The sequence below is a fragment of the Coloeus monedula genome (genome assembly GCF_965178545.1).
Source record: "Coloeus monedula genome assembly, chromosome: 9".
Taxonomy (NCBI): Eukaryota; Metazoa; Chordata; class Aves; order Passeriformes; family Corvidae; genus Coloeus; species Coloeus monedula.
This window is the reverse complement of record NC_138789.1, coordinates 22,429,886-22,456,470: the sequence shown is the minus strand read 5'-3', so window position 1 is coordinate 22,456,470 and position 26,585 is coordinate 22,429,886. Positions and strand designations below refer to the sequence as shown.

The following is a 26,585-nucleotide window of genomic DNA, read 5'->3' as shown; positions in this document are numbered from 1 at the left end:
GCTCTTATCTTGGCCTTCACAGACCAGATTCTGATCCCCTTGCTGCAAAGGTGGGACCTATAACTTTGAGGTCCCAAAGGACAGACTTGCACAGCAGTAGCAGTCCAGTCCAGTAGCTGTGGGAAGGAATGGCATCCTAACCCGTTGCCCTTCTGGTGAGGAAACACTTTGCTCACATCATTTCACTTCCAGCTGGGTTTCTGGATGCCTGCAGCCTGTGTGTGGGCAGGTGGGTTCAGGAGGGAGTTATCTTCAATAGCAGGAAATAGTTTCTTTGTAAGATGAATTAAATCCAAACACATCTTAAACCTTCCCTTGACCCAGGCACTCCCTCTGACTCCTGCCCCCAGTCTAACCTTTCTTTTCAGAGCAAAATGCTTGAGCTTGTAGCTTTCATGGGTTACCCCTCAGGCTGCACTAACACTGACTGATTCTAATAAGGGCTTTGCTCTGGCCAGTAAAATCCTTTATTTATTTCACTATACCACCTTTCCACTGAGGAGGGCAAGAGTCTTTTTTCACTTCTTTCCTGTCCTGCAGATCAACGCTGGATAGTAGGAATCTTTCCAACCTATGCTGTAGGTATGCTTTGGTGTGTGTTCCTCTCTTGGATCCATGTGTCAGGTGACGTGTCAGGACAGCATCCCTTCACCCTGCCAGCATCATGCGGGTGGATTCACCTGGTTTGTGGTATTCTGGTAAACTGGTGGTTTTCTGTAGTGCCTGGACCTTGGACTGAAGGATCTAATCTACTCTTGCTTTTTAAAAAATAAACAATTCTAGTGGGAAGGGCCAACTTCAAGATGTAAAGAGCTACAGATGTGAAAATGTCTACTGGTGACAATGGGCAAATTGAAATGATAGCTCAGAAATGCGAGCTCCTCTGATCCCAACTTCTTCAGATCTGTAGGATTTGCTTTTTGAGCTTCACTCCTTAGCCATCAGCTCTTGTTATCCCAGCTTTCTAAGGAAGTCATTTTACACAGTTGTACTGTATAGCAGTTCCTTAATAGCAGCTTTGGAAATTGCTGGCAACATTCAGCCAAGTTTAACAGCAATAGAGATCTCAGAGATGAACTTTTCTAAGACTTTTGTAAAAATAGGTGCTTGGGTAGAGAAAAGGGAGACTTAATGAGTGCTGCTTCCTCCTTTGAGGCAAACTCAGTTGTACCATCACAGTGCTGTGACTCCAGTTGACCTCCCAGATGGATAGTCAGTGTCCACGTCCTGGCTGGCCAAGCAGTGTGTGCAGAACTCCACACCAGCCCCAGCACATACTGCCTCTCATTCAGCCATACAGTTTGCTGTGATACAGACCTCTTAGCCCTCATATATCTGCATCTCCTATGTTCCTTTGAAAGCCATCTCTGTCCTATCAGGAGACATCGTACATTGCATCATCCCTGCCAGTAACTGTGCAGCACTGTGTCTGTGCAGTGTTGCAAGGCTCCCACCTCCCCTGCCATCCCCATCCGTGCTGTCATCACCTCTTCTGTGGTGTGACCTTGGCCTCAGCCTGACTCCAGGAGATGCAGGATGCCTCAGGCTGCTCTTTCACCCACAAAAGGAGGAATGATGGAGTGATATCCCATCCTCCTACAATGCTGGCTCCCTTTCCTTTCAGGAGCCAGTTCAGAATTGCTCTCTATGGATTTGTTCTTGGCTATTTCATGGCCTGTGTCTCTCTCTATTACCACCACTGCTCTGTCTGCTTATCCAACACCTGCCTTCTCCCTGTCAGGAGCCTTTTCTTGTGCAGCTTTCTACCATCTGGAATAGCCACTTGATCAACTTTAGTTTCTACTTAAACATCTGAAATACAATTTTGTCGCCCATGCCTCAGAATACTACCTAGTGGAGTGGGCTGGACACAGTCATCTTTTTATGCAGTTTACTGGTTTATATTTGGTATTACTTGCTTCCCTCCCTTGCTTTACTAGACAGCGTAAAACACGCTGAGCTGCATTTGAAATGGCAGATGCTGGACATTGTGGTAACATACAGGATGTCACTGTGTTCAGCTGGAGCCAGCCTGCTTGCTGCTGCTGATCCACTGCTTCTCCACAGGTGGGAAGCTGAGTTGATGCAGTGCACTGTGGTAGCACTGTACCTGTCTCCTTTACAAAAGTGAAAGATGATAAATCACACATAGCTGGTGGACATTTGAAATGCAGTAACCCATTTCCCATAAGTTAAAATGTTTATGGCAAATGCAGCAGTGCAATGGAAACCAAAGCCATCTTTGAGCTGCTTATGTAACGTGTGGATACAGCACTAACATGTTAATTTGTGATGTGGGTTTTTCATTCAGGTTCCCAAGTTATTGCTTAATCTGGGTCTGGAAGAGCCACTGGTTCATGGGTCTGCACAGATCACTGATAGAGGCATGGTAAGTGTTCCCTTTTCCCATCTCTGCTCTTTCAGTAGTCTGCAAACACTTTGTTTCAAGAATTGCTTGCTAAAATTCAGTCCCATTGTTGGAAGTGAAGCCAAGTTCTGAAGTGTGGAATGATGGAATGTAGGTGATACAGCTCAGAGTCTTCTGTAGGCTCACCCACGGGTTCCTGCCTTTCAGTGTCTCTCTTCTAAAGTGTTTGGTAAAAAGTCTATCATAGTCCCAAGTTGGACACTGCAGTCTCTTGTTCCATAATGGCGGTTCTTGGTAGTTGAGCAGTTTGCCTCCCAAAGGACACGAAACCCAGAAAGCATCAGAAGCTTTGCTTCTTGCTAGCACATTTTGGTTCAATACCAGCTTCAAGCCTCCCTTTGACAGGTCTCACTGGGCAAACCTGAGTGAAACCAGTGAGTACCAGCAGGCCTGTGCCTACCTTGCTTACCTTTCTGCATGAAGCCTACAGAGCCAGATCCACTAATGGAGTTTTACCAAGCTAATGGACCTTGGGAAGGCTGTCTAACTATCTGCCTATGGGGTGGGCCCCAAATTTCCAGGTCTTTCCTCTGCCAAGGATCCCTCAGGGTAGAGCAGGGTAAACCTTATTGATAAGTGCTTGAGACACACTTTGGAAGAGGTGTATGGAGAGCACATGTTGGAGAACTCCATGTACTTTTGCTAGTTTCTGTTCTTTTCTTCCCTAGGTTGGATCAGATAGTATGATTGGGTCATCCACACAAATTGGAGAGAAGACATCCATCAAACACTCCATCATTGGCAACATGTGTACCATAAAAGACAAAGTTAAGATAACAAACTGTATCATCATGAATTCTGTTACAATTGAGGAAGGGTAGGTTACCTTTTTGTATCTCAGTTCTAGATAGATCCTGAGTCAGTAATTTTTGTCCTGTAAAGAATCCTGAGCCCGAAGAGGTGATGCCAGAGGCTGTGTTTCTAAAGACCGAATCGCAAATAAGTCTCTATAAGCAGTCTGGAAGTGCACAGGTGAAATAACCTAACAAGAGGGCTGCAGTCTTGGAACGTAAATTTCTTCTTTTTACAGTAGATCCTGTCCTCTTCAGAATGTGTAAGTAAGTTAATGTATGAGTCTGTATGAGCTTGCGTGTCATTCTTCCAAGCTTTATTTTAGTGGCTGGATCAGTGAGTATGCCTAAAATATTTGAGGCACAAAGCACATTTTAAAGCGGTACACTTGCCAGCTAGAAATGTTCTTCTCACATTTGAACATTACAGCTTCACCTAAAATGTCATTTTCTTTGGCCCTTTTTTGTCATCCTGCAGCCTTTACCATTGCCTATGCTGAGTAATAGAATAAATGAATAAACTTTTCAAAGAGAAAATCTGCCAGCTCCTAGAGGTTTCTCATGCACTAAAGACACTGACTAAATAGTTAGCCTTGAGCTGTACATTTCCAAATGTGGGAAAAGTGGCCTGTCTGTAATTGTTGATGTCTGCATGCCCCCATCTTTCCATACATGCTGGCTTCCTGTGGATGTCAGTGGAAAGGAAACTGCTGATTGAGTCTGTGCAGACCTGTATAAATTCCCTGCTCCTTCATGGCTTGAGGTTTGCTTAGGGCCTCAGGAAAAAGGCCAAACTCTTAAAAAATGCCAAGTTGGCTCTGAAAGTTGCATATCTGAAAAACGTAAAACCCCAGAGGATGTGGGGTCTATGGAGGATACTACTGTTACATAACTAAATTACAGGTAAGTATGGTACCTTACCACAAAGTGTTTGTCTTTAATAGAAATCCACAGTAATTTCAAGCACATCATAAATCAGAATTCCATTGAGTATAGAAAATAGCTGGTTTCCAGTTCGATCACAGATGGATCCAGTATGGCTGTATCACAAGCACTGCTGTCATAAAAAGTAGAAGAACCTCTCTCATTTGATCATGAGACCCTCTGTCATTTTGATTAATGAATTGATGCCACAATCATAATGGTATTGTTTTACATATGAGGTCAGCAGCTCTACCATTAAATCACAGAGGCAGCTAAGTGTATAAATAGCACTGTTTTTATGAAGAGTCCCAAATCATCTTGTGTTTGTCTGCATTGGCATTTAGTAGTATTCTAAATCCTAAATCGAGCCCAGAGCTGTTATGTTAAGCATTTCACAAAATTCCACAAGCATCGTAAAGTTGGTGATATGTTATTTTTAAGAGGGATAAACTGACTTTTGGGGTAATGTTTTTGGGAATTCTAGAAAACAGTGTGATCCCTAGTCACTCTTGGTGAAAACAATATAGCCACCAAAGAATGAAAAACCTCACAGTCCTAGGGGTTTACCCCCTTTACCCCCTTTTACCTGCTCTATGGTTACTGCACACTGATGCACTGGAGTCGAATTTGTAATTATTCCTCTCCAACTGGAATTAAGACTATAGACCCTGGATCTTTATTGCAAAGCATACTGTAATTAATATGGTGTAGATCTGCATAGATACAGAGCTGATAAAGTATTTCTTAATGCATCATAGTAAGTCTTAAGATTAGAGGGGTATGAAGTCATGCATACACAGGTAGTGAGAAACAGAAATATTCTAGCTGCTGAGTTTTGTTGAAAGAAGCCTTGCTTGTAGTGAAGGATTTCTGTGTATTTTTTTATGTATTTTGACTCTCTTTCCTTACTTTGGTTAAATCTGATGGATTTTTGTTAAAATGCTAATTATTCTTACTCATGTTGATGGATCCATTTGCAACAGGTGGATAAATTATATGTGGTTTTGCTTTAAACTGCCCACAGTGGACAACTCCTTATAAACACCTCTTCCCCCAAGTGTCTCTAAAACAGCTCAGGCTTTATCTAATCACCAACTTCAGAAAATGTCTTCATCTTTAATTAGAAAGTCAGTATGTGTTGGCTGATATGAGTCAAAATGAGCGTAATAAAGTGCCTTGACAGATCTAATTCATTTTTTTTATTGCACAGCAGATGTCCTACAAGTAAGCCAGTTTTACCATCTAAAGTATTGTATATTAGAAACTTCTGAAATTGCATTGAGAAGTGGATAAAAACTGTGTCATTTAAAGAATATACATTTTAATGCTGACTCAAGCAGCTCAACCAGACTAATAGTGTACTATAATAATGCCCAAGTCAAACATGAGTGGTAACTGAAGGAAGGCCATTCCCAGGAGTGTTCATTGCAGTAACACCAACTTGAAGCAGTAGGCTTTAGAGGACACTTATTATGCAAAAGACAAAGGTGTTTAGATAACTCAGAGAAGAAAGAAAGATCAGGTAAATCTTTTCTGAAAGTTGGGATACTGGGAACAACCAAATGCAAAAATTGCTCTTCTTTCTAAGTTCATTTATCAAGAGTTACATGGCACTGCCTTGGTATTCCCCTTGCTTCTTCCATCATGTCTAGCTTCTCTGGGTTGAATCTTACTTTCTTTTTTTTTCCCATCTCAGCTGCAAAAGTGATCAGCAGCTTCAGTTCACTATGTCAATATAGAAAAAGCAAAAAAAATGAACAACAATGCATAATAAAAAACAAACAAAATGCACCAAAAACCAAATGAAAAATGTTCATCTCTTGGTAGTTTTCCTATAATGTGATTTGAGGATCCTGTGCCGTAATTCCTGCAGTATCAAGATCCACAAATTATAACTCCAAACCAGAAAAAAGGTTTTGAATGGGCTCACCACATTTAGTACCAGCTTCTGAAATGGAAAAATTCTTGCTGTACACGTGGGAACACCACAAGGTGCTTAGAACAAAACCAGGTATCTCCTGTTAGGCAGTGGTTGCCTCATTATTGGAGAAACAGAGGTCATGGCCTAGGTGACAATAACTTTCCCAACTGAATGGATCAAGGAACTGGGCTTAGTTTGGACAGTCCATTGCATACTGTTTGCAAATTAGGATCTGTCCTCCAGGAATGGCTGGTGCATTTGATACTCTGGAGTACCAGAAGCTGGGATTTTTGTTTGTCCTGGTGTGTAGGGCTTCTGTTACATTATATATGTCTCCTGTGAAGTGATTTGAGTAGATATGAATCCCCCCTCAGAAGAGATTACAGGGGATTAAAGAAGTTAGTAACAGGGCAAAATAATTGGTAGTCCTTTCTTAATGTGTTTCCCACTGTGCAGCTAATTCTTCCATCAATGAGACAATAAAATAGCAAAGATTACATATGTGCTGAATGATGGACATAGTTGACCAAGCTGGGAGGGATGTAATTTATACAACAGCACAAGTGCTGAGAGATGCTGACTGCCCAGGTGACAGGCTGCAGTGGCAGAATGGTTCTTTATCCCTCTGGACGGCTCCCCAGAGCTCAGTGACAAATGACCGAACTGACTTACATAGTTGGAGAAAAACTACTAATTGAGCTAAAATCATAGGTCACTTGAGAACTTTGTCTATCTGGATGTTCCTGCAGTAGCTGTGTGTGTCCTTAGTCTCTGTAGTGGCTTGGGACTTCCCCTTCTCTTTGTTCTGTTTGCATCAGGGGTGGAGCAGCACAACAGGGTCTCTGGATTGTTGCATCTTTGGTGCAGGATTCCCCTCATTTATAGCTCTCGTGCAAAGGGGCAGCCTGTAACACCCACAGACTGACTGAAGCCCCTTGCCTAAGGGGATTGTGCCATTTGCAAGTGAAAAGTAATGCTTGGTAGATTTAACGCCCTGATAAGCAGGGCTGGCAAACTGGTCGAAACAGATAAGGAGAAGGCTGAGGTACTCAACCACTTTTTTTGCCTCATTCTTCACTGTCAGTCTCTCTTCCCACATCTCTCAGCTTTATGGACCGTAATATGGGGACATATCAGAGGGCTGGAACACTACTTCTGTGAAGACTGAAAGAGTTGGGGTTGGTCAGAAGAGAAGGCTCCAGGGACACCTCATTGTGGCCTCTCAGAACTTGAAGGGGATTTATAAGATTGATGGTTACAAACTTGTTAGCACAGCCTGCTGCAACAGGACAAGGGCTAACGGCTTTAAACTAAAAGAAGGTAGACTTAGATTAGATATAAGGAAGAAATTGTTTGCTGTGTGAGGGTTTTGAGGCATTGGCACGAGTTGACCAGAGAAGTTGGGACTGCCTCATCCCTGGAAGTGTTCAAGCCCAGGCTGGCTGGGATGCTGATCAACCTGGTGTAGCTAAAGATGTCCCTGCTCATTTAAGGGGGCATGGACTACATAGCCTTTAAAGGTCCCTTCCAACCCAAATTACTTTATGGTTTTATAGTGTTGTTTCATTTGGTAGACTTAGGCACACTCAGCTGTTTTGAAATGAGACCTAGATATGGATGGATTAATTTGGTTTCAGGTTCCTGTTCTGGCTTTTGTTTTTGCAGTCACTGGTTGGTTTGTTGGTTTTTATCAAACATTGTCTTTATTTTTACCAGTCTTGTTGTTTTATTTAGTTCGCTAGCTTCTGGCAGCAGGAACATCTAATTGCTCTGGTCATACAGGACCTTGTGCTGAAGCGCTCTGAGCATTACAAATAATATTAACAGGAAAAACATGTTGAATCCTTTATTCCATCCCTGCAGATAAATATTTCGAAATCTCTTGTTTGTTAGTAAAACTATCCCAGTGTATACACTTACGGGAAGGACCCTGGCCATTTTGTTATGTGCGCATTATATCCTTTTTCCTTGGTCGTGGAAAATTAATATTTCCCTAGGAAAAATTCAGGGGAAGGGACTGTTTAGTAGGGGAAAAAAATCTGGTCTTTGGACTACTTAGAGGTTAGTAGAGAAGGCAAGCATGAAAAGCTCAGATAAATACTGAGTCCACCATAAGCCATGCTTTGGAAAGGTCTTGTTCACGTGGTGGTAGTCAGTAGTCAGTACCATAAGGACTCTGTGGTAGGTTTAGTCTGAAATGAAGTATTTTGCTGCTTTTCCTTTTTCGTGGAAATACAAGAAAGCATTCTGCTTCAAATGAGGTTTTTATGGAAATCATAAATAGGCTGCTGTGATTATCAGAGAGGGCAAACAGCCCAAAATTTGCATCTAGATTTCACCTCCGCAGCAAGAAAGTACCAGATCTTCACAGAGCAACCAAGGAAGCTGAACCTGTCTCACCTATAATTTTATCAGAAAAACTGTATCCCAAACTGGGATTAGCAGTGGGAAAAGGAGAGAGTTCCTTCCAGAAAGGAGTTTGCAGCAGACAGTTGCCAGATAGCCTGATACAGTGGGCAGTTGATTCAGGAACTGTAAGTCTGGGATTGCAGGTGTGACTGAAGTTACTGAGTTTGTGCAGGGGCAGAAATCATTGAATAATAACCTCATATCTTTGTAAAGTTTACAGCATGCTGTTGGAACCACAGACAAACATACTACCCAGAAGAACTGCTGAAGTTCCCCTTGTGGCACTCTGATAAGGTCATCTTTTGGAAAGGGAAGGGGTTAAAAAGATAGGCAGATACGTTTTGGGTCAGTCTGCACATGATGGCAGCAAATTGCAGAGTGTTGCAGCATCAAGAAACTTGGAATGCAAGGGAGGTGACACCAAAGGCTTCGAGTTACAAACTGCAGGGAGGTGATGTGAATGTTGGGAACAGAGGGAAAGTTAGAAGAGTCCCACCAGAAGATGTGGTAAACCTTAGGGAGTTCCGACTCCCTGGGCAGAAAGAATAGGCTAGATTAAAAATTAGTATGAAGGACTAAAGTACCCAGATATGTGGAGAAAGAACTGGCACCAAAAATGTTTTGTCAGCCAAAACTAGCATCGTCCTTCTTCAGTCGTGCGAAGACAGTCAGTTATGCACTGGATTTTGTTAAAGGGGTTCGGGCTACCTCTGTGAAAGTAGATGGACAGATGCTGTGGTGCTGCTCTGTGAGGGGACTGGAGAGAGACCACATGTGACTGGTTAAGGCTACTCTAGTTTACCACATGTCTTCAATTTATTGCTAGTTTCTATGAGAAAATGTACAAAGGAGGAAAACAACAAGCAAGGCGAGCTGGATTGACTACTAACTGCAGATTGATTGTGAAGTTTATTGGTTGTTTCCTCAATAGTGCCAAATCAGCACCTGATGTAGAAACAGTCAGTGGCTTGAAGAAAGTTCTAATTAAAACCAGGGTGGAATTGAGTCTTTATAGGGGTTCAGTGCATAAGTAGTCTTTTTCCCCTTGGACAATGGCAGTACAAAGGAATGATCCTATTGCCAAGGCAACATATTTTACAGTACATAACCTCATGAAAAGGAATGAGGAGGCGAAGTTGTTTCCAGCACCATAGCTTGCAAAGCTGAAAATAAAGATCTACTTATGCTAAAATTCTCAAACATTTTGTATCTTGAACTGTTTTTTAAGATGGCTGTTGTCTCCTGGGCACTTTGTCTCATGCCACCAGTTGGCTCCCTGCCTCCCTAGAAAGAAGAATGAGTTTAGAATAGATATCGCAGAAAGCACATGAAAAGAGAGAACTTCATTCAGAAAAAGCACATGCTCGGCTTAAATATATGGATAAAGTATATAATGGATATGGATAAAAATTAAATCCGTGAAGGAACCTGTGTATCATAGTCCTTGCCCCTGGGGTCTTGATTTCTCTTGAGTATGTAGCAATTCTGTCCTTTCTGTCACACCTCTTGGTTTTAAACTGTGAACATTTTTGGTCAGGAACCAAAATTTTCATTCTACTATTTAATTCACTGCACATGCTATGTAAGATACTGAATAGAGATAACCTTTGGCCAGCAGAGTTTGCTTTCAGGAAGATAAATTGAGGAAGAAAGTGCAAAGTAGGAAACTAGTAAGTAGGAAACGGTGGAGCTACTTGCAGAACTGGTTTTCAATTACTTACAACTGAAGTCAAATTCTACTGTATCTAATGTATTGAGGAAGTTTCTCTTATAATACCTGTTATCTTGTGAGTGTCTGAAACATTATTACTAGCAGCTCCTCAAAAAATTTTTTCTTCTGGCTAGCTTCCTGGTACATCAATCTGTCTTAAATAAATCACCTGTTCTTTAATCTCAGATGCAGATGTTTCCCTGATAGTGCAGGGAGCTCATCCCAGTTTTCCAAACATCTTGTACATCAAATGTTGAACTTAAAGCACAGATGAGCTCTGAAAAGTGGCATTTTAAAATATCTCCTCTCATTCTGCTGATCTGCTTCTTCAGGTGGACAGGGTTATGTCTGACTTCAGAGCTATAAATAAGCTTCTGCCTCCTGCTAACCACATGGGTCTAATGGAAGAGTATGGAGATTTTTCACAAGCAGCTGATTGCTGTTGATTTTGGTGGGAATCTGGGTGTGAATGTCTCTGATGCTCTTTAAAATCTTCCCCCATCTGGGTATGGAAACGGAAGAAATTACTACATTGTGCCTCTTAAGTTCCTAGGGAGACAAGAGTTTAACAAGTTCAGCTTGGATCTAAGAAGCCAGGTTCAGTTTGTGAGGGTAACATTTACAAAAGCCTTTTCCATGTCAACCTAGCTCCCATGATATGGAAACTGACTTAACCAATAATGTCTTGTGAAGGGCCACAGCTCTCAACCCAGAACTGTGCTTCAAAAACCCCAGAGAAAGTGTCCTTTTACTGTGTCTGTTACCTCGCTCAGTCTGACTGTGGGAGCTGGTGGGAAAGTGAAGCAAACCCAGAGGTGGTAGTGAACATATAATTTTCCTGCTTTGTTTCCTTCACATAGACACGAGTAGCTTTTCCTGGCCATCAGTGGAGTGTTTGTAAAATCATGTGGGACCTGGCCCTCCCACTCTGCAAAAGAGAATCCAGAGGGAGGTCAGCTTTCCTGTGTGTGGGGTTTCCTGGTGTAAACTCCTTGCAGCATACTTTTGCTGAAGTGTGCAACCTCAAGCTTGCGGATACATAAAAGGCCACCAATTTGTTTGTTGCAAGATCAGCTGGATGTAACTGAAGTTTCAGAGGTGAGGCATGACCTTCCTGGAGACCTCCCCCCGCACCCTAAGTTTCACTTAATAGAACACATTAAGGTAGGTTTGAGGCAATCCTTTAAGGTCAGTTGAACTTTCACTGGAAAATACGAGTGCTGGCAAGTATATGCAATATGTAATGCAAAATGTTTAGGGTGTGGGGAAGAAGTGTAAAGGAGCCATACCACAGTGATGAGCTTGGCTAGTAAAGAGACATGAAACAAGTTCCTTAGTGAAAACACCCTCAGAGACGGGCGAAGAATTTAGAGAGGTTGGTAGAATGATTTTGTTACCCCCAAGGGGAGAAACAGGAGATCAAAGCCCAAATTCACTTACGAATGCTTGCTTTGAAATGTATCTATAAATTATAGCATGTACTGCTGGCATCTATTGTAGTCTTCGGTATTTACTTGAGTGTATAACGTGAGATTCACAGTGCCTGGAGTTGTTCTGTTGGTGTGTGAAAGCATCTTGGTGTAAGAATGTTATTGGTGTGTAAAGCATGTTGATGAAGGCAACATTTTTGGTTCCCACGTTCCCTAGTAGTGGTTTTGCCTTTCTCCTGTTTTTCCATGGTCTTTGTGCCTCACCCCTGTGATCATGAGTCCCAGCCACCAGCTCACTAGCTAGCAGGGGATTCCTTGAGGGGTTGCTCATAGGTTTTAGAACTCTCCCTGACTCCTTGCCACCTCTTAGTGTTGTTAAGGTGCCTGTGGTGGCTGTTATCTTCTTGGTCAGGGCAGAAGGAGGTGTTGCTCCCAGGGGAATCCACATCTGTTACCCCTCAGTCAGCAAAGTAGCTGCCGAGGCATGTCACCCTTTGCTTTTAACTTGTGCGTCAGCGTCTCTGTTTCATAGCTCTTCTGGAGGAGCAGGCGACCCGACTTCTTGGCACAGCAGAGCAGTACCAACAGGCTGTCCCAAGCTTTGTGCTCCAGGCTTTATTTCTTGTGAGTCTACAGTTTTAAGCGTTGCATTATAGACACCTCATTTGCTTTGCTGCCCAACAGAGATTATGTCGGGGTTTTGGCACAATTGGATTAAAGTACCAGGCCTGGATAACTTCTATTGGCATTTCAGGAGATTTGCTGTAAGGCAAACCTGTGACATTCATACCTTCCTAAGCTTGCACAACTAGGGTGAGAGCTGCAGTTGAGGTCTTGACCTCAGTTACTTAAGCCCCTTTCTCCCAGGAGTGTTCATCACTTTAATCACAGAGTCCTAAATAATCAGTGGGTAGCCTGTAATTAGGGGGTTGTGTCTTGGACTCCTGCTGCCTGCTCCCGGTGTGCTGAGCACTGCGTATTTTGATTTCCCGTTCCCCCAAAGGATGTTTGATCTCAGATTTACACTTTAGAAAATTAAGAAGGGTATGGCACCTCAGTCCCCTGGCAATCTTCCTGCTTTCAGTGGTAGGTGCCTTGCTTTGCCTGAGTATCACAGTGCTGCAGCGATTGACACACTTGATTTAAGAGTTTGATTTATAGACCGATACTTGGGCTGAAAGTCAGCAGTTCCAGGGCTGCATAAATCAGCCTGTCTCTGGGATTAATACTTCCTTATTTATAATTTCGACAGGAGATGGAATTCTTTCCCAATTCTTTACATTTCTTTCAGATGTAATCGACCACCCTGTCCTTTGGTTTAAAGCTATGTGACTTTGCCACAAATAAAGGGAGGGGAAAGTAAGCTGAGTCCAGGAATTGCTGTGCTATAAAAGCTCCATATTGTGTGCTCTTGGACTTTGCTTTCTCCCAGCTTCCTTCAAGCCCACACAAGAGATGGACTTGAGGTTTTTTTGGCTTTCTTCCCCTCCCCCCTCCCTCCATACATACGCTGACCTTTTAGAAAAATAAATAAAAGATAAAGAAGGACCTGGAATGTTGCAGAATGTGTGTACATTTTGCTCTCTGTTGTTTTCTGCTGGGATTAGTTGTTTACAATGGGGGAGAGAGGGAGGGCAGAGGAAGGGAGGTCTGTGGCCTTAACTGAAATTAGTGGCATTTCAGAGTGATCTTGTTAGGTGGTCTGCAGTTTAAAGACCTAAATCCTTGTAATCCCCCCATGCCTCCTTGGCCACTACTCCTTTTGCTCTTGTTCTCTCACTTTCAAAAAAACCCACCCCAAAGTCAGGCTCTGTCTCTCAGATACAGGCGCGTAGCGGACACACAGACATAGGCGCACACTCTCTCTCACATGCTCCCATTTGCACGTTGTACCTGTAGAACAAATTAATGTTTTAGCTACATCTGTTCCCACTACAGGACTGGGCTTGTAAAATGCTCTCTCTAGAATGCAGACGCACACTGAATATCTTTATTTATTTTCTGAAAAACACACAGCTGCCAGACTTTCAGTTTGTGATTACACTTAAAACAAATTCAAATTGAAATTTCAGCCGTAAATCAAATGCCCCAAATTAGTTCCTCTTGTGGGTTTGAACATGCTCTTTGGATTTTAAGGTCAGGAGATATCCATTTTCACCGTGCTGAAAAGTTTAAAAATATACTACATTTTCAGGGGAAAAAATAAATATGGTTTGCATTATAAAGCAGTACATCAATGTGTGTGTATGCACACACACAGCAGAGTTGGTGAAGCTGGATGCTGTCAGAGCACCTTTGAGGGCTAATAGCACCTAATTGTTATGGAAGGCAGGAACTGTGGTGGCAGTTTAGCCAAGTAGACTACAGCAGTGCCCTGAGATGTGATATTTACCCTGTAAGAGAATAAAAACGTATTCCTTACTCTTCAACTTGAAAAAATAGTAAAAATTAAACACAAAATACTTCTCTTGGCAGGATTTATAGCTTTTTTCTTTTCTTTTTTCTTTTTTCTTTTTTTTTTTTTTTTAGAAAAAAGGCATTTACAAGTGGTTTCAAAATGGCTGTGTTACATCTGTCAGCGGGTGAAGGGAACACCCACAAATTGTGTTTTTATCTCTTGAAGTTTTGTTCCACTTGAGCAATAAAAGCCGGATTTGCTGCTGGTTTGTGTGATTGGGGTAATCTGAGCGTTGAGTATGGCTTTAAAACTTCTGCAGTTGTTGGGTTTATAAGTTTTAAGAAACTCCTGGGGTGGTGGAGTTCTTGGGTTTTGTTTTACCCTGGCACCAGGGAAGGGTTGATTTGCAAGCACCTGGCACAGACAAGTTCATCTGGGTTCCCTGGCCTGTCCCTCCCAACAAATGGTTTGGCAGGAACCCCCGTTATCTTTGATGTTAATGTCATCAGCAGTTTCTTGGTTACAATGCTATTCTTTCTCGGGGAGTTGAAAGCCTATCCTCAAGTAGGCTCTGAACACACATGCAGTATTTTCCAGCCTGAACTCCAGACCGACAGCTTAAATCCCCTCTCTTTTGGGGAATATCCTCCTGCATGAGGGTAATGCTGAGAGGTGTAGAACACTCACAGCTGCTCTCATGCTCAGGAGAAGTGATAGATGGTGGGAACCTAAAAGTTTGCAGTGGAAAGCTTTCATCTGACTGGCTCAAAGCAAGGGAGGAGGAGGTATTCTGGAGTGCACGTTTTGGATGGGAGCCATTTCAGTGGGAAATGAGCAACTTCTCCCATTCCCTTCACTAGTCCTATTGAAAGCCAAGTCAGGATGCAGCGGTGGGCAGTCCCACTTCCACTGATCCCTTCCCTAGCCCAGCATAAATGCCAAGTTGCTCTTGCTCTCAGCAACTGCTATTGCAAAAGATGATGGCCTGAGCTGCTGTGCGGGCACATGAGGCTATTGGAAAGGAAACAGATTGTGACAGTGTGAGAGCAAAGACAGGCAGGGGTCTGCTGTGTATCTTTGCCGCTTTTTATCTTATTAACATGTTAGTAAAAACCCTGCCAAGGCAACCTGAGCTGGTTGCTTGTAGAATAATTGCTCATATTGCCTCCTTATAGGTCAGCAGAGGGGGAGTTTAAGTGAGTTAAAAGAATAATTGTTCAGAGGGGACAGTCTGTTCAAGGGGGGTCGTAACTGCGAACCACTGCAACTGAGGTCCAGTTTTATTGCTTTTACTCCTGCAGAATTAATGGTGGTTTTGTGGGGCAGATGGTTTCTGCTCTGACTCACACAAGCAACAGAATTGTAATATATTTAATGATAAATTCTTTGTACTAAATAATAGTGATGTGTAAGCAGGAAAATACTATTAATTAATTTTGGAATCAGTGGTCTGGAGTGAGGATCGATGTTTCTCACTTCTGAGGACCTCAGCTGACTAGTGCTCTATTCAATACAGAACTGAGGCTCAGGGCTTTGACCTGATACCAAAACCCCTCTGTTAGTTCAGACTCCAGGCTAACAGTTCTGTCCACAAGCCACACAAGAAGGTGTGCTTCACTAATGTAGAGAGTAGTGGTGATGCTTGTAACCAAGATGGGGAATGGCTACAGGTCATTAAACTGTGCAACTCACTGTGCAGAAAGTCACTGAAGCCAAAAACTTCTAGTTTTGACAGAGATCAGTTGTTGGACTGACAATATTCACAGTTATTGTAAATAATGTTGGCAGAAATACTGGGAAGCAGATATGAGATGCTAGGGTTGACAGTAGGATTATTATTGGGGTAATCTAGGGGGAGCAGATTACCTGCATCTCTCCAGGGTTATAGATCTCACTTGTATCTTCTTCCCAATCAGCTGGTTTCAATGTGTGTTAATATTTTTAGGTACATCTTAGCTATGTTTTCTGTCCTTCAGTGACTCCTATCTACCTTTGCACATGTGAAAATAAGGAAAGAAATAATTTGATTCATAGCTATTTTTTTCTCTGTAGCTTTGAAAGAAATTACATTTAATGCTATTTAACACTACTCATTGTGCTGAGGGAACAGCATTTCAGGACACATCACAGATACTAGTAAAGGTTGACAAGTTCGACCTTACTGGAAGAAGGGGCTCAAAACAATGCAGTAACTCAGAATCTGTCAACAGAGAAGTTACAAACCCAGCAGTTTGAACTCCTTTCCTCTCTGGACAGTTGGATCAGCAGATTTGAAAGCCGGTTAATACAGATTCAAATACATTTTGGAATAAGGTAGCTTTTGCTAAAGTTCCATCTTGTGTAGCATTTCAGACTTAGTGGTGTCAAAGGCAACATGAGCATGAAGATACCCAAGGCAGGTAGAGTAGGTCTAGTGTGGGTTTGACTGGTTTAGTACTGCAGAATAATCATGTTTGGGTGCTTGAATATAACGTGAACAAAGCCAACCAGCTGAGCCATTGATCTGCCCCATCTCTCTACCTTTTCTTAGTGCCTGGCAAGCTGGAATGTATAAAACTGCTCAGCAAAATTTTCAGGGAAAGGACTGGGCTGCTGGTCCTGTTTTTAGCTGGGGAGCTGAGCAGAGAAGCCACCCCCTCAGTTACCCAGACTGTCTGTGGAAAATACAAGACTTGATCCAGGTCTCAAGTCTTTATTTATTCAGTTAAGTATTTATTCTGTTGAGGAAATGTAGAGGAAAGCTCTTCTAACAGGAGGTAAAACTGCAAATGCTTTTTTGCAAACCCATTCTGACACATGGCATTTAAGTTTTTCCAGCAACTGGCTGTGAAGATCAAGAGAAGAATGGAGTTTTTGAGAAAAGAGCTGAACTGAACCTACTTACAGGATCGTGTCACAGAGTCATTAGATATTCCATTGTTTCATACCTGTCATTTAAATTATTTTCTTGCTTTGCTTGTGTTTGTGTTGTAGGTGCTGTCTTCAGGGCAGTGTTATTTGTCATAATGCTGTGATAGAGAAGGGTGCAGACATCAAGGACTGTTTGATTGGAAGTGATCAGAGGCTGGAGTCCAAAGGTGAGTTCAAAAGCTGTATTTACTGTGCTTTTGTAGTAATTTTCAAAACTTTTTCCTTGAGATTTTACTCCTGCTTCTTCATGAAGTGCCAGTAAACTGTGGCAGTTCTACAGTGGGGTGTCGTATAATATCAGGATTTGTTTTTCATGGAAAGTACAGCTTCTTGGCATAAGTTCAGGGACTTGCTCCTCTGAAGTTGGCAGCAAAGCTCTGTTGTTCTTATAAAGAGTAAGATGGGGTGCTGAGACAGTCTTTTCCCAGAGACCACAATTAGATCAGCCTGAGGTTGTCCTCAGCAGAAGGAGCCATTATTTTGACTAGTAATCTTTGTAAGTGACAGGGCAAAGCAGGCAAACTATTGATCACACAAACATCCTTCTCTGTAGATGCTCCCAACCCACAGTGCCAGTATGCTCCCATTCACTTTGCTCTAAGCAAAAGCTTGAGGTGGAGCATCATATTGGGAGCTGCTCTGCTCAGTATGAAATACAAGGGCAGCTACATTGAGATCTGCTTTACTGCCATGAAGTGCTATTTTGGGGCTTCAGAAAGGATACAACTACGTGGCCCTCATTTATACAAAGTTCAGCCATCCAGTGGGAGTGCGCGTGGTGAGGGCTCGGTGGTAACCGCATGAGTGGAACTGTTGATTTCCTGCCCTAAGAGATAATGGGCAGGAAATGGCTGTTTCAGTGACTGCATCCCAAGCAGAGGCTTTTTAATGAATATTTATGGTTGGGGTTTGGCAGGTCCCTGCTCCAGTGTGTAGACTGAGGACAAAAGTGAGTTCCTTTGCAGGCTCCATGTGAAGTTATTTAGTCAGATCAGGATTTATTTGCTTGCTTTGTCTTTGTGGGTGGATTCCCAGTTCTAAGTGTCTTGATACGGAGCAGAGTTTGAACTTAATGTGGTAGAGTGTAACCTATTGTCAGCTTTGCATATGACAAATTTTCCTTTGAGTTGAAACTAAAAGTAAAAAGGACTTATGAAAACAAAGTATTGATCTTGCAGTTTCAAGTCTCTGATACTGTAGGTAACACAGTGAGTTCTCTGTGGTCTCGGTCTCTGTGTGACTGTGTCTACTCATAGCTTTGCCCATCACATCAGTCTGAATCGGTGTCCCTTGTGGGGTTCATTGCCCCCTATCACAGAATCATTTAGGTTGGAAAAGTCCTTTTCATATCATCAAGTCCAACCATAAACGTAATGCTGCCAAGTCTACCATTAAACCATGTCTCCAAGTGCCACATCTACACATCTGCATGAATCACCAGGAGAGATGAATCAGGTCATGTTTGGTTGTTAACCTGCAGTGTGAACTATGAGGACATGGACTGTAGATTTAGCTAATATTTTAGGAAACAGGAGTGTATTTGATTTCTTTAGTAGATGATACCAAACAAAAATATCACCCTTTGACCTTGCTCACAACTGCTTCAGAAGCATCTTCCAGGGTGCAGAACCCAGTATGGTTGATCATAGTATGAAAACTGGTCTTTCTTCTTGGTTGTCCTTGTCATCCTTGCCTGAATATTTTTCAGGGTCTGTAGATGTATTTGCAGTGAGAGTAACAGAGCTGTACCAGTGGTTCATTTGCCTATTCTTGAGAGTCTACTGCTCCCCTCCCCAAAGCTTAAACCCACTCCTTGGGTTAACTAGAGGCTGGGGGCCCTCTAGTTAAACTGTTTAGAAATGTATGATTGACGTTAGCAGAGACACATTCATATGATTATAAATACACCATTATGCTGAGCAAGAAAAAATAATAAAGCCTCAGTTCATTTTCCTGCCTCAGTTTCCTAACCATTCTAGAATTTCTTTGGGCTGGGGGTCAGGTTTGCCTCGGTGGTCTGGGATCTGTCTGTGAAGTTCATGACTTATTTCCTGCACTGTTGAGTCTTTCCAGCCCAGCATGTCTCTTCTGACCTTGACTGGTCCCGTAGTAAACCGGGTCTTCTCTTTTTCGCTGTGAAAGCATGCCATGACTTTCTTTCCCCTGCCCAAGACTTCCTGTACCTTGTGCCAAGCTTTTGGTGTGGCCCTGTAAGTCTGTTTCCATATTGCCCCTTTCATCAAGACTTTGGCTGTATTTTTCTGTTTGGTAACTTTTCCTTCTTCAAACTCGAGCTTCCGTGGCCAGGTTAAGAAAAAACCTAGTTCTCTTGGGTAGGAGCCACCTTTTCTTGCAAGCTGATCACCCTTCAGCAGACATAAGCAGTAGCTTATGCTGGCTGCTGACCCTAGTCTGGGAGTTACATACTCCAGTTTCTGGGAGTAGAAACCTCCTCAGCAAAACTGCATACACCTTCCCAGGAACATTTTAAAAATAAAAATACAGCAGTCCCTTATTCCAGAGCATCAGCCAGGATTCATCAAAGGTAGAAATATCCCTGAATCATCCTACACAGCCCCAAGCAGATCTAACAGTTGACTTTGCTGCAGAACTGGCTGTGTGCTCCCTGCTCTACCATATGAGTCTTGGCCACGCTGCCCAGGCAGCTCAGGGTACAAGAACTCTTTGAGCCAGTGGTGCACTGACCTCCTTTCATGAAATGAATTCCAGTCCCATGCAAGGGGGATGGCAGGAGAACAGTTACCACAAATGACAGGCAAACTTAACTTAAACCAGCTCTCATCCTTCTCCTTCTGCAGAATAATATGGACATATTTAGGGTGGTCCAAATGGTACAGCTGGGAGTAATGGGGTTGAATTAAACACAATTTAGGTTGGCTATCTGGAGCATTTTCTTAACGATGTGGTCTGGTAGGCTGTGGTATAATCTCCCTGGGGACGTGGTGGGAGACCTCATCACTTAATAATGGGCTTGGCAAATCTCTGGACACCTAAATGGAGGGAATACTCCAACACTGGTTAGTGGGATAGATCAGAGGCAACCTGGTACTTTCAAACTAAAAAGAAAATTGGAGACACAGGAGTGCAGGTGACTGTCAGCAATGTTGTCCCAGTCCTGCACTGACTTCAGCCCTGTCACAGCACTGGCTAGAGACGGTATTTTTAAATGTCTCTGTTGAAGTCAAGGTATGGTGTTTTATTTAACTGCTGGATTTGCAAGCCATGCCTCCTGAGAGCCCTACTATTCTCCTACTGCTTTTATTACCATGCCTTGGAAGCATCCACTTTCCTTCCTCTTTGATATATTAAGGAATTTGCTAGCAGAGAATTAACAGATGGGCTTTGTGAAAGCTACCTCACCAGGTAGCAGTTTGAAAAACATGTTGGTACCTAAGAAAAAGGCACTAATTATTAGAGGGGTAGGAAATGGCAGACAGCATTCTGAAAGAACATAATTGCACAGAGCATTCAATCACTGTTTTGAAGACAGTTATTAGGATTATACTGCAGCCTTTTTGATAAACCTGCTTTTAAAGAGGAGCTCAAAAGCAGCATGTGCTCAGTGAAGTAGGACTAGAGAGAGGGAGTGCTGGTGATGGGGCAGTCAAGGAGTCAGATGAGCCTGAAGTCACTAAGTACAGCTCCAAAAGGAGTCTCTCAGCCAGATTCAGCAGGGAGAACATTATACATCTGGCATAAGTTAGCCAGGAACAGGCGTATATGGTAAAGCAGCCTAACCCTTCTTCAAGGTAAAGCGGCCTAACCTTTCTTCAAAGCAACACCGGGAACAGAGACAGTAAACACTCATACAATGTATAGAACTAGCAAAACTGATACAAAATTCACCACCTTATCCCTTGCTTTCATCTCTGTTGTCGTTGGGGCAGGGATGTTTTATTTGCATATTTATTTCCAGCATCAGCCATGGGGCTCCAGCTAGATCTATGTCCTACCTGATCTTGACTCCTGCTTCACAGCTCTCCACTGTGGCTCTGTCCCTGCACCAGGCTCATCCCAATTCTTGCCTTCTCTTTAGTTTTCCTCCTAGTCTTTCTCCCAAAGAGACTTTTGTTTTTCTCTCTTACTCGGTTATTCCCAGACACCCACCTGACACCTCTTCTGGTCTGACCATAGCTGCTATTTCCAGTCCCCTTGCCCAACAGTCCCATGCTCCATTTTTCATCTGGCAATCATTCCCTGACTGCTTTCATTTGGACTGCATCCCCTTCTGTCATGCCAAGGCAGGCTCATACTGGGCACAGGAGGGGAGTGCTCCACTGGTCCATACAGCTTGGAGGAAGCCCTGCCTTCCTCCTGCACTTCCATGGTCAAGAGTGCTCACTGCAGATAGTCTCTGGAGTTTTTTGCTGCCCTCCTGAGAACACGTGCAAACTTGAGATTTTTTTCAAAGGCTTATCACATAGCAAAAACTGTGTGGTTTCTCACAAGAAGAGAAAAAGGCACATATCCAGTAAGGACTGGCTCCCATTTCCAATCATTTTCCAAGTCCTGTTCCAAGCTTGGAGTCCTAGGACTTCTCAATGAAACAGAATTAGATTGTTTTATTTTAATGAGGGCCAAAGAACACATTTTTCTCTAATGTCATCCTCTGAAGGCAGGTATGTTTTATGAAACCTCCACATGTGAATGGGTCCCTGCTTGTGAGGAGGCTTCACATGAGCCAAGATTTAGCAGGATAGGGACAGAAAGGAATCGAGAGACTTTCTGATGTTCTCACTGCATTCAAGTAGGGGCGAGCATCTGCTCTTGCAAGATGCTGAGTACCTCCTGGTGCAGTCTTCAGGAACTGAAAACACTTAGCACGACACAGGGTCGGGATCAGAAGGCATGCTGCTGTGCAGATGGGAGTTATGAAAGCTCACGAAGAACAGACACAGACTAAACAGTGCACACATGTATATTGTGCACAGGGGTGCAAAATGAGCTGGAGGTGATGTAGGAATGGTGTGAATTAATAGCAAAACTGAGAGATCTATAAGATTTCTCCCTAAAGTAGTTTAACTACTGAGTGTCCATGACAAAGATATTGTTGGCAGTTAAAACAGGCATCTCTTAAATAGTTGACATTTTTGTTTCAGAGACTGTGCAGTGACTACATTGCTAGCTAATCCTAATAAGCCTCCTTTCCAAGTTGTATAAAAATGGTTTATGAGTTCTGGCCTTAGCAGTGGCATAAAACTTCCCTAGAATATCCATCCAGCGATGCTTTGTCCTCCTGTCTGCCATTGGGGACTGTCACACTTGTGCACACTGTCATTCCCAGCCAGGCAAGTTAAGGCTTCCTGAGTGAGCAGGTTAAATGTGCTGCCACATTCGCAGCATGCTGATTGTGAAGTCTACCCATAAGGCAGCAGTTCATAACCTTGTGGAAATATTTTTACATGCTCCACGCAGAGAAAATAACCACTTCTGCTCTGCTAGAGCTCAGCCACATGAAAGAGCCAGGAAGAACACCCCAATGGATGCTGAGAAAGGAAAAGGATCTGTGTCCGGTGCTGCAGGCAAATATGGCACCTCTGCCATCATATCAGGGAGTTAAGATGTGGACAGTCAGACTTGTTTTGAGATCCCTGCTTGCACTTGCTATGAGGTAGTGATAGCCCATGGGAGCACCCTAATGGATATAGTCCAATCCCTTCTCACACACTTTGCTAGGACTCCCTCCCAATACAAGGACTTCAAGCATGTCCCCCTCCCCCAGGAGCTTGCTATATTAGGCACATCCCGAGCTCTGGGTCTCCTTTTCCCTTTGCTAACCTTTCTTCTAAGATCCTGACTGATCACTTTCCCATACATCTCTCTCCTGTTCCTTCACTCCCTCAATCTATCTGCTCCAAGCCACAGTAAAGTCATCTCTCATTGGACACTGAGTTCACTGTTACCTTTACACTCTCAAGACACATCTAGTTCTCAGAAGGGTTTGAAAGCAAAGGGATTAATTCTGCTTGAACTGCGAAAAAATCCTCAGCTGAACCATGGGGCCACCAGCACTGAGAACTGGTGATTGTTGGACAGAAGGCAGAAGTAAGATCTCTACTGCCTGCCTGTTCTGTGGGCTGAAGGCCCCAGCTGTGGACCAGAGCTGATCTGCCTGAAGCTACCACCAGCCCCCTGGATGAGCCGTACATCCCACCCTGGGAGCAGCTGGAGCACTCAGCTCATGGGGAGCATCGTTGCTGGCGACCCATGGGCTCAGCTGATGGCTGCACAGCAGGGCTGACCTGGCACCTCGGAGAAATTTTGAGATGCTCCTGGCCTTAGGGGCCACAGTGTGGTCGCCCTGGTCTCCAGCAATCATGTAAGTAAAGCTTGGCTGAGGAGAGAACAGGCCTTAACTGGAAAGTCCCACTGCTCTGTAAACACAAACAAATCAGCCCCCATCACCTGCTTCCCTTCTTTATCTGTACATGTAATTTAAAACACCCTCCAGCCTCCCAAAGTCAAGCTTCAGCTGCTTCCCATCCCCTTAAGCCCCTTTAGTTCCTCTCCCCCCGCTAACCTGGCTGCTTTTCCAGAGCCAACCATCACTGCAGAGACAAGTTGCTCTTCTCTCCCACTCTCTGATCCTTTCTGTCCTGGGTGAATGTGGTGGGAACCACCCACAGCGTGTTTTCGTGCATGCGTTTCTGCAGCCACCCCTCCCCCACGCCTAGTTTTTTAAGTTAAACTATCTCTTGCTTTAAAGAGAGCAAATACACAGCAGTGGCTTTCATCACTGCTGTATAATAGAGCAGTAATTCTGTGCCAGGGACTGTTTTCTATTTTATTTTAAAGGGTTTATAAAACAGTGTATGTAATTGAGTGAGTAAACTGAACGTTTTCTGGAGCCCCTGAGGGCTGAAACTTCGTGGTGGTCCTGGGCCTAGGCCCTAACCCTTTTTTTTCTCTCTCTTTTTTTTTCCTCCCTTTCCCCTCCTTCCCCTCCTCCTTTACAACCCAGCGTTGCCACCAGCAGCAGCAGCAGCAATCTGTCTGGGGCTAATTGAGCAAACAACAAGGAGATGCTTTCACATGGCTTTTAAAGGAATGCTCCGGCATCCCCTTTCTGTGAGCGGCTTGGCAGGAACCTGCCAGGAAGGCTGGGGAGCGCTGGGTCCCCGGCCCCCAGCCTGCTGGTGGGGTTTGTGCTGGGCTGCGCAGTCATTTCCGCCCCTCTGTTTATTTGCATTACAATTTGTTTTTAGCCAAGCACCAAAAGCTGCTCTGCTCTCTAGCTCGCCTTGTGCGTATGTTTTTAAGGGGCTAGTGTACAGTATGTGTAAACAAATGTCTTCCCAAGCAGGAACACATATATAACGAGTGACAGGTTTTTGATTTACACTCAGTAAAGTCTCCGTGGACACTCGGTTCAAGCACCCAGGCTGACTTCAGGCTGGGCTGCGTCAGCAAGTTGAAGCAAAGTGCTAATCAGGAGGTTGAATGTGTTGATCAGCTCTGGATTTGCTTAGCACCAGATGCTCCCAATCTGAGAAGATCTAGTTGAACATGATTTAAGGTTGAAGAGTCCAACTCTTAAGGCTTTCTCAAAGTCCTTTCTCTAATCCCTCTTCTTTCTCTGTGGGCTGAATGCATCTGTAACCCTGCCAGTGTCAGATAAAAGGCAGCCTGGTAAGAAATCCCTAATGGGGAGCTGGGGAAGGAGAAAGGGAGCTGAACAGCAAAGCATGTGAGGTACTTCTCCCTCCTCCCCCAGAGTTTCAGGCAGAGTTTCTGCAGGAACTGAGCTTGCTGGTACCAGCCAGAGCCACTGGCAACTGGCAGCTACGTCTGATAATGAAACGCTATCCACAGCTCAGCTCTCTGGCACACACACTGGCGTCTGAATTCCCTTCGCTCCACAAGGAGGGCTTTGGGAATGGAAGAGGGAAGCAGGGTGAATCCTTATCTGCCTATCGCATCCCCTCAGGGTGCGGAATGGGGCTTTGTTTCTAGCAAAACCATTCCCTTTATCGCCTGAAAACTTCCTCACGGATTTTAGACAGGCAGATTCATGTGTTTTCTTTAAGCCTTTACAAGAAGAAATGAATTTGGTGATTTCATGTGAGTCTGAGGTAGCAGTGACATACCATGTGTGCCTGCTTTGTGGAATCTGGGCCACAGGGATCAAGGAGGAGATGAAACAGGCAGAGGGATGAGAGATGAGGGAATGTAGGCTCCAATTTCCCATGTGGCTTTGGCTGCTTAAGCTCCCTAAACTCACTGCTGCCTTGGTTTCCCCATCTGTAAAACAGGAATGTTCTTACTCACCAATTCTCAAAAAGCATTTTGAACTCATCAGGTGTAAAATACAAGATACCATAAGGCTGCTGCAAGCACGTCAGTGCAAAATACAAATAGTTGGTACCACCTCTGCAGCAAGGTATGTGATAGGACCCATCCCAGCTCTGCACATTTAGGACCATGGAGGATGCTGTCTGAAATGAAGCAAGAAGTTCCTTATTAAAAAATATTGCTATAGATAACCTATATATAGAACCATAAATTGACATGGCTCTCTATAAGCCTAGATGAAGGCATGTTTAATCTGCAGAGGCATAATGTAATTACTCTCACTGGATGGTAGCCAGGGTCTTATTCACATCATAGAAATCAACGTGATAGGTAAGTCTGCTTGGAGGAGGTTCAGGAATGGAGTCACAGGAGTTGCTACAGGGCCTGTTTGAGATATATTGGGAAAGTTGTTGGGGGTGAGGAATGTTATAGCAAGAAATGCTGCAGGTTGGATTTGAGGTACCTTGGCAAAGCTGTGTGGGGTCCAGGACGGGAGGAGAGAGGCGCTGAAGGCTGGACTTGGGGCTATTGGCAAGAGCTGTGCTGGAGAAGTTGTGTGGTGCTACCTACATCATGCTTGCACCTGGCACTTGTACAGTCAGCCCCTCATTTTCCTGAGCACTGCATCCACCTCTGCTCATCCTGCCCAAAGTGCTGGAGATTGAGCTCCAGGATGTTAGTGTGAGGCTCCAGGATTAATTATCAGTTGATGATAAATACCTTGAGCAAAGAGCTAAATGTCTCAATCTGATGCTGCAGGTGAGAAGCAGCCCCTTGATCTCCTTATTTTAACCTTCACGAAGGGTCTCTGAAAGGAAGTGGTGTGGCTCACCCATTCTTAAAGTCCTTCAGGCTGAGGAGACTGCATATGATCCATATGATTATGGGGTTGAGTTTGTACTGAAAAATTATCTTGCCACAGTCCAAAACTCCTTGAAGTTTATAGAGCAGAATTTTATCAATTTTACTTTACTGGAGCAATGGTTTGCATGGTACAAAGGTTGCATCTTGAATTTTAAACCAAGAGAAGCATCATGTTGGCCTGGCCACTTTGGGGATTGCCAGGGATTTCTTCATTTAGCTAAAGGTGGCATATTTGTTGTTTTGCAACAGTCTTGTAAGATCCACTCCCCTGAGGGGAGGAGTTTTAGGTGAGTAAATAAAACACAACTCATCATTTTCATCATCCTTGGCTATCCACCCCCACTGCTGTGTAAGGTGTGAGAGACACCAGAGCCTCCATTGGTGTATCCCAGCACCTCACAGGCCTTGACACTTTATCCCAGGCTCCAGAGCCAATTATTATTCCTAATTGCAGGAGGTAAGATGAATAGCCTAGGGGCACAGGAC

At 43.7% G+C, this 26,585-nt stretch overlaps 1 protein-coding gene across 1 annotated transcript in view; it reads left to right on the top strand.

Moving 5' to 3' along the window:
• EIF2B3 (eukaryotic translation initiation factor 2B subunit gamma) overlaps positions 1-26,585 on the top strand; it is a 98,712-nt gene that overhangs the window by 70,966 nt on the left and 1,161 nt on the right. Inside the window, exons 8-10 of the mRNA XM_082287074.1 lie at positions 2,312-2,389; positions 3,097-3,245; positions 16,986-17,089. Coding sequence (XP_082143200.1) covers positions 2,312-2,389; positions 3,097-3,245; positions 16,986-17,089 — 331 coding nt within the window. The remainder of the gene's footprint in view (positions 1-2,311; positions 2,390-3,096; positions 3,246-16,985; positions 17,090-26,585) is intronic.